Source organism: Seriola aureovittata, chromosome 7 (assembly GCF_021018895.1).
Source record: "Seriola aureovittata isolate HTS-2021-v1 ecotype China chromosome 7, ASM2101889v1, whole genome shotgun sequence".
NCBI classification, from domain to species: domain Eukaryota; kingdom Metazoa; phylum Chordata; class Actinopteri; order Carangiformes; family Carangidae; genus Seriola; species Seriola aureovittata.
Window position 1 is genome coordinate 10,133,058 of NC_079370.1, and position 21,260 is coordinate 10,154,317.

Here is a 21,260-nt window from a genome sequence, read left to right on the forward strand (position 1 = left end):
AAAAATCTCACTTAAAGCTATAAGTCTTTAAGTGTGAGTAAAATTTAAATTACATTTTAATCTGTTTTTCAAAACAAGCATCACAGTGGGAAAAATCAGTTTTTGTTTATCCATGGTCGTCACAAATACAGAACCGAAAGCAAAGCCACAAGGTTAAGTCTGAGCCGAGGAATGAACACAGACAGACAATATACTGTTCTCCATACAGCAAAAAGGTCATTATGCCCCAGTCAGACTGGCTCCCTAGAGCACACGAGTCTCATGATTTCAACGCCAGCATCAACAATTTCATTACACATCTGTGTGTTTGTTGTGTGTGTTTTCGGGTTCAGTGTTAGACAGCAGGTATGATAAACGGCACTCCACCAGAATATCAGCTCTCAAGATTTGCTAGGAAGGAAAAAACATGTATTTATCGACTGGTTGCCTGTTGACTCTCAGAAAAGCAATGAAGAGCAGCTAAATTCTTGGCACTGGCTTCTTTTTGCTCCTCAGGAGCCCTCTATTTCCTGATATGCTTCTCACTCTGCAGAAATGCTGCCATTTTCCCATTTCAGTTCCCGGCACAATCATCAGCATTTCTCCCTCCATGACATGAAAACAAACTAAGACTGAGTGCCTCTGCTTGTGTGTGGTTTCAAAACCCCTGTCAGCAATCACTGGGTGGGAGACAGCCATAAACTGCGTTTTAGAAGCCTATAATGGGCTACTGCAGCGCTGGCAAAACTTATATCATATTATGCCTCTTCCCATTCAGACACAAATAGGATCATTATTTTTGATAACTATACAGCAAGTGCTGGATAATTTCATTACACTACTTGCCACTGCATAATTCTATACTTCAGCTAAATCATCATAAATCTTGCCATACCTATTACTGTATTTAATTACAACACAAAATCAATCAATTACATTATGTCCTACAAATTATTGGAACATTAGGGTTGATCTATACACACAATTCTTCTTCATTCTGCCTTCCACTAACATTAGCGTGTATGTGACAGGGAAACAAAATGGTTTGAGAAGCTGTATACTGACTGGCGCTGTGTGGGTCTGTATATTTCTCAGCAGAAGACCTCATATTGTTTGTCAAAAGGCACAAGTGGCAATTTATAGCAGGACCTATAAAGTCCATCTCATCTGATGGGATGGGGGCAATGCCCTCATGTCATCCACCTTATAAAATGATGGACGCTCATGGATGTGAAAGCTGAAGCGTTTTATTATAAAGAAAGCAGAAGACATTTCATGGGCCACCACCAGTCTTCCCCTAATAAATAGTGGCTGTAAATGCATGTCTATATAGAACGGAAGGCCAGTTTTACAACCAGTTTTTTAATCAGTTTGAAAGACTAATTTAAGGTACATTCTACCCTCCTGAGCATTTCATCTGTGTATCAACCTTTGATTCATTTGTTTTACACACTTTCAAAAATGATATTAAAATCATTTTCTGCTCAAGAGAAGTTGTAAAATAGTATTTATTCACAGGATGGGACTTTTGTTTAAACTGGCTTAGAAAGCTATCGAACTATAAACATAAAGTATTAACTGCATATCAATCAATTATCAAATTTTCACTCAATCAACATTCTATATTCTCAACTAATTTTTCAGACTTTCTCTACCATGTTGTCCTGTTCGCGAAAGTTTCTAATCTGCCTTCATACAGTCTCCTCCACAATGAACTCGATGGTATGCTGCGGCGACTGGCTCGTCTCCACCATGGTGATTTCATTCCCATCCATGGAAATAGTGGGAACAGTAATGGTCTGAGTTCCTAGAACGGCGGACGGCAGGATGACGACCTGTGAGGTTCCGTCCATGCCACTGAGCTGATCAGACGGGATCATGACCGTCTCGGTACCTCCCTCAGCCCCCTGCAGTACATATATGGTCTGTACTGAGCCAGACTCGACCTCCCCTGTGGTGGCCAGAGAAGAGAGCACCTTGGCCCCCTCCAGGACCTTCTGGACCTGGGCGGCCTCGGCTGCTTGTGCCACCTGCTCAGCGGTTTCCAAAGGCATGTCTCCATGTAGCCGCATGTGTTTATCCAGGTTCGAGCGAGAACGGAAGGCAGCGGGGCATTGGGGACAGGGGTAGGGCTTCTCGCCGCTGTGGGTACGGGCGTGCTCGGTGAGACGGGCAGCCACGCTGAAACTCTTGCCACAAATCCAGCAGCAGAAAGGCCTCAGGCCACTGTGGATGCGTTCATGGTCCTGCAGATGGGGTAGCTGGCGGAAACGCTTGCCACAAGTGGTGCACTGGTGGAGGGATGAGGAGGAGAATGGGGAAGTGGGAAAGGGGAGAATGCACAAAATATAGGAAAGGTAAGAGAGTGGCAGAAAAGTACAGTTATGTTCACAACAGTGCCAAGGCACAAACTCGACTGCAATTAATATTTTCTGAGACCTCTCTTTATACTTTTCTGCAGATGCAGCACTTCTGGCTGGATAGAGGAAGAGCAGAGAGAACAGGGTATGGGGAAAGACAGACCGGATAAGACAGATAGAAAGCAATAGAAACAAGTGTTTTTCAATCAATCTACCGTTGATTTTCACAAAAATAAATTAATTGCTTGTCTATAAAGCATCAGAAAATAGTTTTGAAAAATAACCATTACAGTTGCTTACCTAAAAGTAATTCTTGCTATGTCTGAGCAGCAGTAAAAAAATCCAATATTGTTTAGTTTACTGTCATAAAATACGAAGAAATCCAGCTAATTTCAATCAATTAAAAGTGGACAAAAGGAAAAAATGTATCCAGTGAGCTGAGAGCCAAACAATTTCTAAATAAAGTAAATTCCACAGCTGTACCTTTCCTGCCGCTGTAACACTGTTTTCTGACTGCTCCCACCTGAGTGCAGACAATAAACTATAACAAGATACTTGATTAAACCTAAAGCACTAAAATAGAATGACTTTGTTGTGCTTTATTTTGATTCCCACTGGAGATGCTCAGATTGAAACGGTAGTGTACTCTAATAAAATTACCTTTCCTGCCGAGATTGCTCTTTATATACTCAGCAAATATAGGTGTTCCTTCAGGAACGCAGTGTATTTGATTTGAATTAAAATTCATCCCTACAACCGCCTCTCTGTTTGAGGACCGATGCTCCTTGAACCTCAGTCTTTAGCATGCCTGATAGATATGGCTCAAAGCAGAGCCACAAACATGAAATCAATTTCTACAGTGCGACGTGCTGTGATGGGCTTGGGTGGGTCTATAGTTGATGTCCTGCCTCGTCACCAGAGCAGCAGAGGGAGAGAGTCCCAGAATAGTAACAGGCACAGAGGGGAGCTGACAGGCCCTAACTCAGCCCTGCCATTAATCACAGGTACACAGGGAGGGAGGAAACACCCGCAGGACACACACTGCACAAATGGCCATGGTCCGGAACCAGAGAGATGGCCACAGTTATGAACGGGTGTTACGATGGCGGGTGAGGCAGTGCTGGATTTCAATTTGAAATACAGATGTTAAAGTGTTTGAAATCCTTGTGTTAAAGGACAAAATAAGATTAAGAGGGTCAGAAAAATTCCCCTTTTTAGATAAAACACACAAACACCATCCTACTTCTTACCTCAAAGGGTCTTTCATCAGTATGTGTCCTCATGTGAACAGTGAAGGTGGAATTGTAGGCAAAATCCTTGTTGCAAATCTCACAGGTGAAGCGGGGTCGGGTTTTGGACTTGCTGAGTGTTCCCTGGAAATGCGCCAGCACATGCTCCTCCAGGGCATTGTTGGAGGTAAATCGGCGACGGCAAGGCCTCACTGGGCATTTGAGAGGCGTCTGGCCCGTGTGGGACAACCGATGGAGGTCGAGGCCCTCCTGGGTCATGCAACGGTGGCCACATAGGTCACACTCAATCTGAGGGAATAAAGACATGAAGGGAAAAGGGGTGGGAATTAGACAAAAACAAAAAATTAAGGAGTTGGAAAACGGGGTGGAGGTATTAATGAAAAGAGAAAAGCCTGGTGTCTTTATGGTCCAACTGTGACGTAACTACAGTGTCACAGTTCGATTACAACTGGAGACCTTTGTTAGATGTCACCCAATTCTCTGTCCCTACATTTCCAGGCGGTCTCGAATGTCAGCTATCCAATAAAGGCAAAATGCCAAAAATAATTTTAAAAAGGTGAAAATAAAGAGATAAAAAGATCACATAAAATTTCAAGTGCTTGCTTCATTCTCATTAAAAACATATCTGTCACTTAAGATTAACAATCTCTTACTCTGTGAATGTCTTTGAAGTTGAGAGGGAAAAACAGAGTAATGATTATTTGTGCTCCTTACCTGTCCAGTGCAGCGTCCTCGGCCCTGACCCCGTCCACGGCCAGTATTCTTCTCCTCGTCTGTGGTAGGACAACGCTGCAGGTGGATTTCCAGCACTGACTGGTTCACAAACTGGGATGAACAGTGAGGACACGACGCCGGCTGCCTGTCTGTGATGGAGCAGTGTCGGGTTTTAGACAGGTGGTCATATTCTCTCCTAATACATCGAGCAGCTACCGTGCCATGCTAATGTCTGATGGCTGATTTGAGCTTGTTTAATGCTGGAGGTTGTGCCAATTATGCTGCAGTGACAGGTGGTACGCACAGAAATGCCTGGTGATGGGCAGCGGTGCCCAAACAGTCAGAGGTTGCCAGTTTTCAAGTGTCAACAAACATCGTTAGATTTTAATTGTGTTCCATGGTTGCTCATACTATGAACACACAGGGAGAGTTCAACCCAAAAAATGTAATACACAAGATGTTAAGATAGAAAAGACAATAGTTCTTTTTCACAACAGACATTTAAAATAAATGATTCAGTTTCAGGGTGCAGGTATTGTTCATGGTGGCTTGTGGTCACACTGTCATAGTCCTTTGGACACTTGAATGGAGCGAAGCCATCGTTGTTGCCATTAGTAACCCCTCTCCTCTTCCTAAAAGCATGACAACTCAAAATGTCTGCTGGTCCATTAATTGATTACACAATTGAGAAACAATTAGTCAAACAATTTTGATCATATATTCATAATTGAAGTGCTTTATCAAGCAAAGGTGTCAAACATTTGCTGCTTTTCTCTGCTTGATATAATAATGACAAAAATATTTTTTGTTTTTGGAACCTCTGAAGACATCACCTTGGGGTCTTAGAAATTTTAATGTTTTTTCAAATTTTAAAGACAAATTATTATTATTATTATTATTATTATTATTATATCAAATAATTACATCTATCAACAACAAAGTATCAACTGAGCTAGACAGTCACCCTCTCAATAATCATGGTCTATGACTAGATGTCAGAAAATAACAAAAATCTCTATTTCCCAGAGCTCAAGTGGCATCCAACATGCCAAAACCTTAAACCATTAAATTTACAGTGGCATAAAACAGATAAAAAACAGCAAATCCTCACAACTGAGAATTCAGAACCAGCTAATTTTGGGCATTTTTGCTTGAAAATTTAAGTGATTTGTCGATTGTCAAAACTGTTGCAGATTAATTTTCTGTCAAACAGCTAATCAGTTAATTAATCAATTCATCATTTCAGCTCTGATCAGCTGGTGGCCTAGTTGTATTTTGGCAAAGCAAACCACACTCTCACTTGGGTTGCTCTTGAAAAACCTGGCTGGGAAATCGCTGACACTGATGGTTCATCAGTATGTCCATAGGTCGTCACACCAACATCTTGCAATCTGCTAACCATCTGTACTGTCTATCCCAGTGGGGGTGATCCACTCTACTCCGCATTGGGGCCATCTAATTAAACCTTTAATAAGGACAATCTCAGCCTATGGCCCTGGACTGATCAATGGATCAATCTCTCCAATCATCTCTCTCAAAGGAGCCACATACCTCTGACCCCTGATGCACGCTGACTCTTCAGGCTTTACTAATGAGGTTGCTGTGCCAACGGCCCCCTGATTAAGATGAAGTGTCAACATGTTGACCCAATTCATTTACCTCCACCTTCCTCCTCCAGTCCACATGGGAGGCAGATCAATGGAAAGTCATTGACCTAATGCATCGTAAGAACAATGCACATACAACATGGATGTATGTTTGTAAATAAACAAGATAGGTCACCCAGGCAACTTGATGGAGGCATTTATCGCCAACTTTGCATTAATCAATAGTAATTAACTGAATGTTGTAGTGATAACAACATCATATCTGATTAGTTTCCATTGCAACAAAGTGCATCTGCTTTGCATTTGATTGCTTGATATGTTCATCACATTCTGTGATCCTCTTGAATGCATTCACACTTTCTCACAGATGCAAACGCTGATCAAAGACAAAAGACAAGAGCTGGTCACATGGACAAAGGATATGCAACATGAAAAGAAAGGTAAAAAAAAAGATTTAATAATGAAAAAACACCCCAGCCCAGAGGATTGGTCGATATCATTTCCGTATTTTCAGGTAGTTCCTGGTAAAACATACAAGTATGGGGGTGAAAGATATATGTCGGGCTGAGCCCTGACCTCTCACCTTGATGAGTGAGCGAGTGCATGTCGAGGTCTTTCCTGCGTGTGAAAGCCTGTCCACAATCTGCGCAAGGGAATGGGTGGCTGGTGTGGAGCAGTCTATTTAAACAAAAAAATTTACATATTTAAGCAAGTGCACAAACACAACAAAGTCAGACGATTTAACCATTTACTATTACTAACGTTGTAGACAACAATTACAGTTTCTAACACAAATTTATTCAAATGGGAGAAAATGGGCAAAAGTACTGTGTGCAATATGTAATGATCACAAATATTTAAAATAAAAAAAATAATTAAATTAAATATTTATACACCCCAATATATTTAATACATTTCAGATTTAAAATGTCCCAATTCAAAGACATATAATAAACCTTAATAGAGAGGTGGAAAAAGTCATGTTTTGGTTTTGAGCTGCCGCCCTATATGTGACTTGTGGGAGGATTGCCAGCAAGTATGTGCTTAGCTGTGCTTCAGGTTAAATAAGGGGTATTAGCTGAGTGTATAAAGGCTGGAGATAAAAGAACAGCAGTAAACTGGGAGGAGTCAGAGTGAGGACATGAAAGACTATATTTATCCATTGCATAACGTTACGCTGGATATAGCCTTAGGGGAGGAGAGAAGTGTTAGGATGTATTCACCTAATGCTGCATCAGGCCTGCTTTCACAGCATGGAGAAAAAAAAAAAACACTGGTTCTTTGGGCAGCTTTTAATCAGAATAAACAAGAATGATGTTGAAGTTTTAAAAACACGCTTCGCTAAATATTGCATACATACAAGTATATGTATTATGTATATCATACTCCTACAGGTATTTTTATGGCAAAAGTATTTAAGCACACAGGTTACTTAAAGTAAAGCAGAAGGCTAGAGGTGATGTGCAAGGACTTCTCAAGGACTGTGTAAGAGTCCAGGTTGTTTCTATTCCATGTTAAATCGACAATAGAAATCAATATTTCAAGGACAGCTGACCCTGAGGTGGATGGGAGAATTAAAATTTCAGTCAGGGTCACTTCTCTTTCCAGCCAGATGTTCTTTAATGAGTAGGACTGATGCTGTACAGTATTAGTAGGTAAGTAAGTATAAACTGCACAGTATAAGTAATACATGTGAGAATAGGCTGACTGGAGCCAAAACGATCAGTTCATCGTTTGCTTGTTCCAGCTTCTCAAATGATGATGAAAAAGATGCTGCTTTTGCTCATCCTCTTCTGTGATATCTTTGTTTAGCATGAAAGTTCATTGTTGACTTTGGAAATAAAGAAAATAATCTTCTTCAGTAAATAAGCAACATAAGTAAATTCCATCTGCTCATGAGGACTGTGAGATACCGCCGAAAGCTCTGGAAAAAGCTTCACAGCAGACCTTGAGTTAACACTATTTTGTCAAAATTAATTATTTTTGGGTTGTGGACTCTCTATTTTCTGGCGTTTTACAGACCAATCGACTCATCAAAAACTCAATAGAGTAACTGATAAGCCATTATACTGATTGATATTGGCCCAGCTGGTACGGCAGAAATTGGCAGAAACCTTGGGTTCCACTGGTTTCTAGAACATGCCACTGGTTTTCAGTTCAAGACAATCACAAGTGTAGTATTTGAACAACGAAACCTTGATCCTGATCATTGTTCTGCAGGTATAAATATAGCATATACAGTTTCAAAGCTGTAAAGCCTAAAGCCAGTGCTTTTAACTTACAATACTGTATTTCACGTCCAATGTGTTATAGCCAAAACCAATAAAATACACATACACACACAGTATATCCTCTCCCCCTCGCTTAACCAGGTAGGACAGGACCAGGCTCCATCCTGGGTTGTTATCGTTATCTTAATTTACTGGGCCTCTGTCTGCCAATCATATGTGGCCGAGGCTCAAGGGCACCCAGACATCTCAGTTAGTGTGTGTGCCACATGGCTTAAAGATCTTGCTCAGTAGATGGACACGGCTCAGCTACTACAGCTCTGGGCAAGGGTGGGTTATCTAAATCCTGTCTTGGGTTCTGTTGGAACCGCAAGTCTAATGTATTTACACCAAAAATTGGGTTGAAATTAAATGTTGATAATTGTCTGACATGTTTTTGTTTTTTCTACCTACACTCCCACAAATAAAAGATGCTAAAAAACAAACGTGTTATTACTTGTGATGGTTAAGCTGATCCTCCGTGTTGAACCGTGACGGGCAGTGAGGACACGCCAGAGGAGCTCCTTCACTGTCCAAACCACACACCTGTATAGAGGGACACAGAAATAATAAAAAATTAAAAAATAATCGTTGCACGTTTACCACAAAAATATATAATTCTTGATGAAAATTCAGTTTTATTTCAAAACAAGTTATCTACTATTTAAAAAGTGTGATGCCAGCTAAGAAAACGACTGCTGACATCCAAATGGGTCTGAATCATTTCATGTAGTTTTTATTTTTATATATGATATTATATCTCAATTTGAGAACAATTTTAACAAGTAAACAATAGTAGGAAGTGTACCGGTTTTCGTCCACGCTTGCGCTGAGGCTTTAGCAATGTGTGAATGCGTTTGTGTCTCTTCAGGGTGGAGCCCTGGGAGAAGTTTTTGCCACAAACGTCACAGTTGAAGGGTTTGCTGCCCGTGTGGTTCATGCTGTGGCGCAGCAGGCTCTGGGAGTTAGTGAAGGACTTTGGGCACACCTTCACAACAACAATAATCAAGATTAGTGTCACTGATATATTTACTTGATATATTTATTAGTTTTAAGCATCTCATGTAAGGGAATGAATAAACTTGTATATGGCTAAATTTTAACAAATTACGATTTTCAAATCAATTTCCACTGTGCAGACATACTGGGGAATCTGTCAAATATAATGAGGTTGGAGGTTCAAATTGTGTCTGCCTCTCCTTCAAAGCATTACATCATCTCATCAATGTCAACTGCACGACATAAAAGACATTTATATCAAAGCATATTATCCCTCAGACTTGAGAAAGGACACATTTTGATTAGATTTTGATTGGCACCTTGCACGTGAAGAGCTTTTCTCCAGTGTGGCTGTACACATGGGTGCGGAGGAATACGCGTCGGGTGAAGGTTTTGCCACAGTAAGGGCAAACATGGGGTAATGGTGTGCGGGCCCAGTCCTGCAGCAGTTTAACAGGTGGAGGATGGTTGGTGTTGTCTGAGTCTGCTGCAGTGCTGCCCTCTGTTTCCTCTTTGCTGCCTGAACCCTTGTTTCCTGACAACAACAAAAAACAGTCCATTAAAGCCAAAATGCCCAGCGATTATTTATTTTTATTTTTTGCAAAAATTGGCTTTAAAGCAATGAATTCCACTTACCTTTGACAACATTAGCACTGCTCAGGATCCTGAAAGAGGGCCTACCTCTCTTAGGAAGGGGTGAACCTGAATCACTGGCAGAGGCAGGCGGGGAAAGCAGTCGCTTTGAGCTCTGTGGGGCACCTTGAATTTCAGTGGTGGCTGTTTCATCGCCACTTTCAGCTCCATCCGCCACCTCCATCCCTGATGTGAAGCGGTGCTCCCGCCGATGGTACAGGTACTGGGTAGTGTTCATGAAGCTAACCCCACAATGGGAGCAACTGTGTAGTGCCTCCTTCAGGTCATGTTTCTGCTTACGATGGGCAGCCAGGCCTCCCTCATCGCTGAAGCTCTGCCCACACTGGGTGCACATAAACAGCTCAGGCTGTGTGAAGGTAGGTGTGACACTGGTAGTGGAGAGAGTGGCCTCCTGCCCCTGCTCATCAGTCCCATTGCTCTGAGCACAAACCTCCTCTGATTGTGTTGCTTCACAAACGACTACCACCTTTTCCTCACCTTGCTGTTTGTGTTGCTTGCGGTGGTAAAGAAAAAGTGTAGTGTTTAGAAAGCTTTCCCCGCACACAGAGCAGCGGTGCAGAGCTTCTTCAAAGCCATGCTGGGTCTTGCGGTGGGCCACTAGTTCAGACACCAGGCCGAAGCATGAGCCACAGTCCACACACAGGAGCACTGGTTCAGGCTTAGGCTTTTTGTTTGCCCCCCGCTTCTTGGGAGACGAATCCTCTGGATTAGAGGTCGTAGAGGCCGCCTCAGAAACAGGAGGATCAGAGCTCTGAGCTGTAGAGGTCTCTGTAACCTGCTGCCACTCTTCCTCTTCTACAGGTGTCTCCACTGGTTCTGGCTTTAGATTTTGGCTAGTTTCACTCTTTGAGAGAGAAGAATCTTCTGGATTTAAAGTTGAAGTGGGACTCTGAGCTAAGGACGTGTCTGCCTCAGGTTGTGAATCAGGGTTTGACTTGCTCCCTGAGGCAGACTGCTGACATGTCTCTTCTTTACGGTGTTGCTGCCAAAGGTCCAGGCTCTTGAAGAGTTCATCACAGTCCCCACACTGGTAGAGGATTCTGGGTTGGTCTGATGACAGCTTTGCACTGACTGTAGCCTGCTTAAATGTACTCTTTTCAAGTTGCACGGAGGAGTGTTCTGCTTGGACTTGAATCTGTGGGACTGTAACTGTCCTTGATATATTTATTACCTTTTGCTGCAAAGACAAGGGAGGAAAGAAAAATCAGAGATTACCTTCAACATTTGTGTGTTTTTCTTTAATTCTATTCTGTCTGGCAGATGAGGAATGAGAATTCAGTGTTGGGGTACTGAGGTCAATTAGTGCAGCATGTGTTTAGAGCCAAGGTTCCTCTGAGAGCTCCAGACCGCCAAGATAAGGCCTCAGCCTGGACGATAGCTATCAAAGGTTGAATGGGTCATTCCACAGGGTTTTACATTTGCTACTTCTGTCCATTCAGATGATAAAAACAGAACATCAAGGGCCAAGGTTAAAGACATCTGAAACTGCTTCAATCACAACAGTTCAACATGTCTCACATACAATAATGATTTGTGGCATACTTTATTTCTGTTTTACCACTGGCTGTACAGTTAAAGCTGTTTACCTACATTTTTATCCTGTAAGCAGTTGGAAATTCAGGGTGGTGATGGTCTGCTGAGCATAATTTTTTTATGCTTCTTAAGTGAACATCTCTGAAATATTGTATGCTCAAGTCTCAACTACTACTTGAAACTGAAATAAAACTAAAGTGGTTTGCTTAATTGGTCCATTTTTATCAATATAACAAATGAGTATTAAATGCATCACATTATATTCAAACAGCTAGTAACTTGTAACAGTTTTAGTTTGTTATTTTCTTTGGTAACAGCCTTCTGGCAAACAATTGGCATATTTTTTTTATTAAGGCTGTACAGAACATATGTATATTTGTTAGTTCTAAAGTATGTGCTGACTAACTGCACAGTCAAGCCTCTAATCGAGCAGAAAGTCAAGATCAGTCAACAACAGGATTTATGTTTTGAACACAACAGGAATGTATGGAACACTTTTTATCTTCTACTACAGCTCGACAGTGGAGAACTTGGCATTAACAGCCTTGTGTACAATCTAGCCGACAAAGGACATGATTGGACTGTAGTTTAAAAAAAACATGATTCATACACATCCACTGCAATTTATAAATGTTCTTGCAATTTTACACAAAGTCAAAAGACCTAATAACATTTCTGTAAATTTTCCTCCACAGCTCTAGCCTTCACAAAACTGGCACCATTCCCGGATGCAGCACAGAAAACCCACAAACAAAAGCGTTCTATCAGCCCATCTCTGGCACTACACTGGAGATAAGGTTGCATTAAAAATAAAAGAGAAAATAATATCAGAAAGAAGTATTAGTTTAAAAAAAACAAAACAAAAAAAGAACAAGTGTGTATCCTTACATCCATACGTCTCATCAAAAAAATACTCTATCACTCAGAAAACTGAACCCTTCATTCATAGCAAATGTAGAAATGTTATAAGGGCTTAGATCTTCATATCAAACACTAATGTAAACTTGTAAGTCTTCTTATAAGCACATCTTCACCATTCAGAATAAACCTTTTCACACTAAGCAAGAAAAACCTTGGACAAGTCTTGAACACAGCTACTTCACATACCTCAAAGAAAACATCCCAAAGAAAAACAATTCTGAACATTTTGATTCATAAAGATTTTTAACTATCACTGTAATCTCATCCTCCTTAGTCTACATATTATAAAACACTCCTCTCATTTATGTTTATTTTTAATGTAATACAATTGAGTTTTTCATGTTTATGTCATAGGTCCCTTGTTTTATCATAATAGGGAGGCTTTCATTTCATGTAATCTTTGAAACAAGGCTTCCATTACAAAAGCTACATGCCGTACCATTGGTAGGTGTATACACAGTGTGCACACAGTTATAAGTTTCAATAAGAGAGGCACTTCCCCATTTTAAAAAAAAAAAGGGAACATGAACAAATCTTTTTAACCTTTGTGAATAGTGCACAAGGTTTATAATAGTTTTTTTATTATGAAATTAATACTGAATGACTTAACAGCTTCTGCTCATAGTTCAGACAAAATACAGCTTCATGACTACCCTAAACTATTATGGCTTGACAGTGCACTGTTTTATTGGTGTTGGAGGATGATACCTCAAACAAAAAACGCATTAACATACAGTGAATGGTATACACGAGGCATCGACTGTCCTATACGCTTTGTCTGCTCTGCCCACTAGACAAACTTTATGGTATGCTACAAATGGACATTAGATGTTAGAGATTTGATCCTAAGAAAATGGTATGATGTGGACATTTTTTAAACTAACAGCTTTAGCTGTCAGGCAGCTGTCCTACTGAATTTGATAACACAAGTACTCAAATCTTCTTCTTCAGAGCTTCTGATGATGCCATATTGTATGTGAAGAGAATATTTTTGGTATCCCGATAAGGAAGTTTGCAGATATAGAAGCTGGGTCATAATTTCATCCAAAAAGGAAATGAAAGGGTGAATTTGTGAAGTCAGAGGATGGTGCACTTCTGATGAACCAAATCACCAAAAACGCAAACTCTGACTTGTTTAGTGCACAGTATTGAGGAAACATTCTAAAACATTTTCCTTTAATGTCTGATCTTCTCACTCTCAGATACAGGAGACACCGCCTCGGGTTGTATGGCTCCAGCCATGACCAATCAGTCATGGTGCAGTTCAAATCCGTGTCTGTCCAGATATATATATATATATATATATATATATATATATATACTCAACACTTATGTGTGTTGAATAAAGGCCAGAAAAGTGTTTTTGCAGAACGTTATGATGTCACAGTGAAATTGACCTTTGACCTTTTGGATATAGAATGTCATCACTTCTTCATTTTTGTACCATTAGACATTGGTGTGAAATTCTCATAACTAGCATATAAATTCTTGAGCTATGGCCAAAAACATCTTTTGTGAGGTCACAGTGACTAATAACCTTTGACCACCAATCAGCTCGTCCATGAGTCCACATGAACAATTACACCAAATTTGAAGAAATTTCTTAAGGTGTTCCTGAGGTATTGCATTCACGAGAAAGGAACGGAAGGACAACCCAAAAACATAAGGCCTCCAGCCAGGGCTGTCGCCGGCACAGAGACATAATGAAGTGCAAATTACACTCTGTGAATTCAATCACTCATCTGAGAAATGAGTACAGACGTGTTAAAAGAGCTCTCTGTATCCATTTCAGCCATAGCAGCCATTGTTTTCTATCAATGTCATATAATGCAGACAGAAATTATAATACTCTAGCTAATGAAGTGGGGTGGCTTGCAATAAACCAGCTTATGGCAAAGCAGAGGCCAGGAAGCCATAAGGTATGCAGGTTTTATAGTGTTTCTCCAACTGATTCATCTATGAGAAGGCCAATGAGCGATACATCAGGAGAAAGGGTGGCAATGACTGATGCATTTCTCGTGCTTCTCTTCCCGCTGGCAACTCAGGATGCAATCTGTCTGTCATGAGTGTCACTGTGCTTTATGGACGTGTGTTGAAGACTGTAAGAATGGAAGTCTGGGCACAAGCTCAGACAGCCATGCCCTACTGGTAAACGAGGGCCAATGACTGCTTTTAACCCTGGGGGCTTTCTGAAGCTGTCAGGAGAGAGGCAAAAGAAAAAAGTGCAAGTCACACCAAAACTCAGCTGAATATGTCAAAGTTAAACAGAATAAATCGTTGTGTTACACAACTTTCAAACTCAGATGGCGTCTTCATGGTACTTTGAATAAATAGAGCTCAGCATTTTGATGAAATGTATGAAAAGAATAAATACCAAACAGGACACACATTGTAAAAAACACTGAACACAATGCATTATGTAAAAATCCACAGGCCTCTCAAATGCACTAGCCAAACAATAAAAATACAAGAGAGTCCATACAGAAGCATACATTTAGTACCCAGAGGGAATATGCAAAAAAAATGACAAGTTGTAGACTTCACCCAAAAGAAGCAAAAGGGAAGCCCCATCACAAAAAGACAGAAAATATTTTTTCCCTGTCCTCATGAAAACAAATTGTTCATTATTAATGAAGCATGAGGAACATTCTGGTGATTCAGCTGGCCTCGCTGGAACACATGTAAATGTGACGTCCTGGACATCAATCTGGCCTGGGACCTTTATCACATGTCCCTCACTTCCGCTCTCAATCTTGCCTGTTTTAATCTACTGTGATTTATTCTATTATGTCCAAAATAATGCAAAGCTTGCTTATATTTCTTGTAACCATGTTGCTATTGTATTGTATCACATGACCAAAAACAACATCTCGGTTAAGCAGGTTTATCTTCTTTGACTTAACAAACTTCTATTCAACAAACCAACAACTCTCATATACTGTATATCATACATGCCAGTTCAGAGCTTATTAAAAATATAAAACATGCACTGTCGTGTACTCTGAAATATAAAGTTAGATTTAAAAAGTCTAGCACTCTATAATCCATAATCCATCCACTTTTAGCACTGCCACCTTTTTGCCTGTTCCACCTGTTTGCCTCACAAGTGACTCATTACTCCGATAAACAACGTGCTAATGTGTTATTTTGCCATTACGCAATAAAGAAAGCAAGTCCAGGTGGCTCTTAAGTACTTAGAAAAAAACTGTTGAATAATGTGCAGACCTTGCTACATATCCACTGTGAACTTATTAGAGTAAACGTTAGGAGTCTGAGTTAGTGACAGATGTTTGTCTTTAATATGTATACTGGTATACTGTAAGTACATACACATGTTGTAATGAGGGGCTTGTAGAAAAAAAGGAATTCAGCCTAACAAAAAGATCTCCACATCCACTGTACACTAAACCTTGAAAACTTATTTTAGAAATGTATGTAATTACCTTATAATGTTGATACAATTGTTTTTACTTTCTTTTAGATAATCTAAGAAATTCATGCCTGTTTATCCATCTTAACAAGGTACTGTCTGCACTCTTTCATAGTGTGGGACAGTTGCCAACCCATCTATATCATTTGCATTACTGATGTAACAATGTTTTATCTGTGCCCTCTTGGCCAGGTTTCTCTTCCAAAGGAGATTTCATTGTCAATGAGACTTTTGCCTGGTTAAATAAAGGAAGATTAAAAGAAATTAAACTGATACGTGTTAAGTAACAATTACGCCATAAAAGGCGAATAACGATCACCATCTAACCAAAAAAGACTTCCTCGTTATTCTGTGGTTAAAAATATAACATCAGCGTACAACTAAATCAAATATAAATACAGAGCATATCATTACAAACAACTAAATTTTCTGATGGGTGCTCTGATGAATGTCACAATTACTACGATGAGAACGGGAGCATTGTCAATTTATGGCTAAAGTTATTCTTGTCATTTCAATGTCATTCTCCAGGCATGATTTAGAGGCTTTTACACGATCACACAGCTGGCCTTTTCAGGCCCCACCATCACAATATTGATGCTTTTTCAGTTCCATTCTTGCACTCAGAAACACCCAGGCACAATCACATGTTGAAAGGGAAAATTGTTGACTGTGCCAGTACTTACCTGAGTCTGTAGCACTGGAACAGTGACAGCGGTGGTTCCTGATGTGTCTGACTGTTCATCCTCAGCTGTGCATGTCAACTGGTGCTTGAGTACCTCTTCCAGAGTGTTGAACTCTTGGTAGCAGGGGAAGCACATGTACACTGACGAACTCTCCATCTCTGCCAGGGGATTAGAAATCATAAAAACATTTCATAAGAGAAGCAGCAATTCAAGCCTGATTTAGATAAAAGGTGAAATAGTTCACAAAACTCAACATGCTTTGAATAAGAAAGTAATATCACAACGTGAGCCTTATACAGATGCCTACCCACCAGTGCATTACATTTGAAGTTAAGTTGTGAACATTGCCCTCTCCTGATGAAAAGAAGTGCCTGCATATATTATCAAGACAACAGCTTGGACTCAAGTGCCAGGAGGCTAACTCTGAGGTTGCCAAGATGACTCACCATGCGCTGAGCCTGGACTAATTATTATTTTTTAGCTCATACTGCTGCTGAATGTATACAACAATCAAAAACACAATCTCTACAATCCTTCCTACTCACTAGGTACCAGTCAGACCATATACAACACCAACAAAGCTCTACTTCGAAAAAAGAACCTTACAAATAAAAGAAACCCACTGGAAGATACAAATCAACACGTTTAAAAAACATCAATGTAACATTTTAGTTTATTGGCAGACAAGACTATAACTTCAATTAATAAGGATGGTGATTTTCTATATTCTCTTGTAGTTGAGAATTCCCATAAAAAGATAAAAACCAGCCATGCTCGTTAATTTGTCTCTTCTACTTACTTTTCACATTACCCAGTCCATCTGTGTCATTCCTCACAAAGCTCATTAGTTCCCACTTATGATATAAATGTTTGAATGGGTCATTTTTGAAAAGGGACTTTTCCGCCCAAAAAAGCAATATCCTAAAACAGCTGGCCGATCTAGGTTTTAGCAAATGTTGCTAAAACTGGAGTAAATGTTTTATCTACTGCATCTTGTCATTTAGTGAGTATTTACAGCAGCAGGACAGTGTATGTGGGATCAGCTCAAAAGACTACAGTAACCACATTTTGGAGGGATAGGGCTTGGGCCAGGGAATCACTGGTATCACTTCATTCAACACTCGCTCTACTGAGTGCCATTCTAGTTTTCATTATTGATTGATCTGGCAATTATTTTTTCAATTAATCACTTTGTCTATAAAATGCCAGAAAATAGTGAAAAAGAATGTTGTCTTGTATTGTCTCACCAACAAACCAGAATCCAAAGATATACAGTTTAGTATCATTTATGACAAAGAAAAGCATCAAATCCTTGTATATGAGAAAATAGAAAAAGAAAGTTTAAATTTTTGCTTAAAAGATTAAATTCGAAAAATTATTAGAAGACTAAAACTTAAATTGTTGAAGATTCATTTTCTGTCAATCGACAAGTCAATTAATCGACAAATCATTGCAGCTATTTCCTTGTTGGTTTTGGTCTTTTCATGGGAGATGTTGATATTAAGAAAAAATGGAATAAAGCCACACTTATTTAGACTACCCTCATTGAGATAAATAGAATGGACAAAATAATAAAAAATACCTCTCCATATAAAGCAAAACAATTCAACAGCACCACAAACTGCAGTCTCCAAAATAACCATATTTAAATCTACAACCTGTTGAAATATAGTCATCAAATGCTGCTTAGCAAAAAAATGTTACACTCAGTTTTAACATAGATGCTTTTTCAACAGCAAATGACCAAAATCATTAGGCTATTACTGGGTCAGTCTATGGTTACAATCATAAGTCTATGAACTTATGTCTTGTCTGTTTAATCTATATTTTCATCATCTGCTGCCAGAAGCACTTTGTCCCAATCAGGTTACAGCTGAATTAAAAGTCAATCTAACAAACAGGTGGATCCCAGAAATGTATCATCATTTAGAAAATTCAATAATGTGGTCTAGTGGACAAAGCTGAATAAAATGTAATAGTGCTAACTATATAATTATTTTCTCCACTCAAACTCAGGCCATGCTGACACTCTCCAGCTGAATTCATAAATTCATCTTTTTCCTATGCATTTTGCTCCTGCATCCAGACTACATGTAGTTTTTCTCCCCAAAAACTTTACTTTTCCAAAACAGTCTCCATAGTGTGTAAATCTGACAATGCTGGCTTGGCATTTTAGTGTGTACTGGGAAAGCAGAGGTTTGTGGGAAACACTGCTATATCGGTGAAAAAACAGACGGTGGCAGTAGCTTGGTATTTTATTGTTTTTTACTTTTCTAGATAATAGGCCATTTAGTATACCATGCTCAGTAAGAGGGGAATCACCCTTTTTGGCATTTTAATGTGAATAGATGTCAATTGCTGAAAGGAAACGCCTGGTGTGTGGACGCATGTTGTTTTATCATGAAAACAGCATTTTAAAATTTGGGTGGCTTAATGTTGACATAGCCTAAGACTCTTTCACTGCTAATGCATATGTGATTTGAAGATGAATGTCCACTGTCCACACATTATTCCTTCTGGCTTCACTGGATTCAAATGGAGGCTCACTTCTTTATTCAACCATTGCCATAATGAATCATAGTATCTGAGGTCCAGTGATGATTTTTTAATTCACACAAGTCAGAGTTGACTGAACTAACTCTGATCAACTGCTCTGGAGTTTCCAATCCCAGTGTCAGTCATCTCAGAGTTTGTGAAACCCGCTTTCTAAAATACCTGTCTAGGATAAAATGACACTGTCATGTGTAGCAGGGGTCAGTTGGGGACCAGAGCGAAGTTTTCGCCCTGGGCCCCTCACCCCAGGACGTTAATCCAGCCACGGTCTGCATCTGCTCATACCCATTTACTTGCGAGTACCAGCAGTAGTATCCTGTCCCCCAATATGCCTTTATTAGAGAGCAGGAAGACATAACATTTCGCTAAACGCCACGAATGCTAATCTATGACATGCATTATGGAGGATGACCTACACTAGCCAGCACTTAATCGTGTTTACTGCAAGGGCAATGTCACTCCGACGTTGACTCACAAGTGGACCAGTCTCTTATAGTTCATCCAGTCACCCGCTAATAACCCATATCAACAACTGTGACCCTTTAGCTAGTGGTCTCACTTGCGATACAATGTACGCCAGTTCCACAGCTAGCGATTAGCTAGCTACTCGTTAGCCAGCTGTATTATCTCTAACCACTGTAGTGTTGCTAACATGCAATGATAGCCATCTTTCTAGCAACAAAGCTAACGTGTCCGCGGCGTGGTAGTTAGCTCCCTCGCTAGCTCGGAAGCTAATAAAACAGCTGTTAGATCATTCCTTGATAGCGGGCGTCGAAGCCAGGTTGGCTAGCGACTAAACCCGGTTTACCACTTACACCAGTGGTGCTTACTATCTAGTACCAAGGAGAAGAAGAAGAAAAGACCGAAGAAGGAGGGCGGGATACGCTTCTTCGGTGGTATAATGGCGGCGACAGACTAAAAGTTAACATTAGCTGTCTCCCCCCGTTGAAATCCTCCATACATTAATATCAGTGTCTAATATATCACCGAAAAAGTAACATTAATGTTAAATAAGTAAATTTAATTCATCATTACTCACCACACTCGGACATTACCGGTTGAGGAAATAGGGCAACAACTTCAGCTTTTTTTCTGCATGTTAGAAGGCTCGGTCTGATTGGCTGAGAGGGTCACTTCATAATCCAATAGGATTCGACTACATATAAGACTGACAGCGTTTGGAATCTGAAAGCGCGGCAGTGCTGCAGCAGTAAGTTATGGTCACAGAGAGGAATTCACTTGTTCCAGCCTTAAAATGTGAATAATTGCTAGTGTTCTTACTCTTCTGCAATAGTAAACGAGCAGTTTTGTGGTTGTCTTAAGAATATGTAACGTGGGCATTTTCTCTATTTTCTGACATTTTATGGACTGAGCAATAAATTGATTTTTAAAGAAAATACTTGTCAGAACCTATTAATAATGAAAATAAATTTTGGTTGCAGCCTTATGGTATTCATATGATGGAATAATACGACCTTTCTGTAGGTTTTTGTGTGTGTTAATTAATTGACACAAAGACACAATTGAAGCAATCTGATACATATACAATATAAACAACAAAACTAAGACAATGGAAGGCTTAAAATTATGCATATACATTATACATACACAATACATAATGCACTGAGCAGAAAATAACTAATTCAAATCAATATTTGATGTGAGCACCTTTTGTATTTAAAACAGCACCAAATCTCCATTTGTGCACAGTTTTTCAAGATACTTGGCAGGTAAATTATTGCATCTTGGAGTACTTGTCACTGTTCCTCTGTGGATTTAGACTGTCTCAGTGTCTTCTGTCTCTTCATGTAATCCCAGACTGACTCCATGATGTTGAGATCAGGGCTCTGTGGGGGCCAGACCATCTGTTGCAGGACTCCTTGTTCTTCTTGTCACTGCATGTTTGGACTCATCATGCTGCAGAATGAATTTGAGACCCATCTGATGCCTCCCTGTAACTTCTATTTCTAATGTCAAGAATTAACTTTCTTCAACTTTTCATGTTTTCATGTTCAGCCAAAGATAGATATAGATATACAGAGTTTTATCTTTGTAGCTCAAAGCTCCAGTGCAGAACACATAGATTAGATTGTTTCATGGTTGACATATAGATGCCAAACCAGAAAATCAACCACAGATCACTTCCTGTCAGTCAAGATAGTCAACAGCCTTGACTTAAAATAGCACGAATCTCCAATAAATCAAAAATGTTTATAGAAGGTTAAAACTGCAGTTACAGACAAACAACACATGACACAAAATATGCAGCAAATTCAAAATGAAACAGTAATGCAACCAAGGAATACT

General features: G+C 39.8%; 1 protein-coding gene across 2 annotated transcripts; it reads right to left on the minus strand.

The window, feature by feature from the left end:
- Positions 1-1,206: 1,206 nt before the first annotated feature.
- znf574 (zinc finger protein 574) lies at positions 1,207-20,050 on the minus strand. 2 transcript variants are annotated; one of them, XM_056381635.1, is made up of 10 exons: positions 19,993-20,050; positions 16,401-16,558; positions 9,813-11,007; positions 9,497-9,711; positions 8,986-9,165; positions 8,635-8,723; positions 6,494-6,588; positions 4,304-4,452; positions 3,590-3,877; positions 1,207-2,270 (listed from the first exon to the last, which is right to left on the minus strand). In XM_056381635.1, the coding sequence occupies exons 1-10, from the start codon at positions 20,003-20,005 to the stop codon at positions 1,671-1,673; spliced, it is 2,982 nt and encodes a 993-aa protein (XP_056237610.1). In that variant the 5' UTR covers positions 20,006-20,050; the 3' UTR covers positions 1,207-1,670. The 2 variants fall into 2 exon arrangements, with proteins under 2 accessions (XP_056237610.1, XP_056237611.1); XM_056381636.1 differs by lacking the exon at positions 19,993-20,050 and adding an exon at positions 16,712-19,773.
- Positions 20,051-21,260: the final 1,210 nt, after the last annotated feature.

Bases quoted from the DNA above. Each gene is read 5' to 3' on its own strand.
- znf574 (XM_056381635.1), bottom strand. The intron at 11,008-16,400 runs GTAAGTACTGGC...TTGTCTTTGCAG, and splicing joins TTCCAGTGCTACAGACTCAG to CAAAAGGTAATAAATATATC. The intron at 3,878-4,303 runs GTAAGGAGCACA...TTATTCCCTCAG, and splicing joins GAGGACGCTGCACTGGACAG to ATTGAGTGTGACCTATGTGG.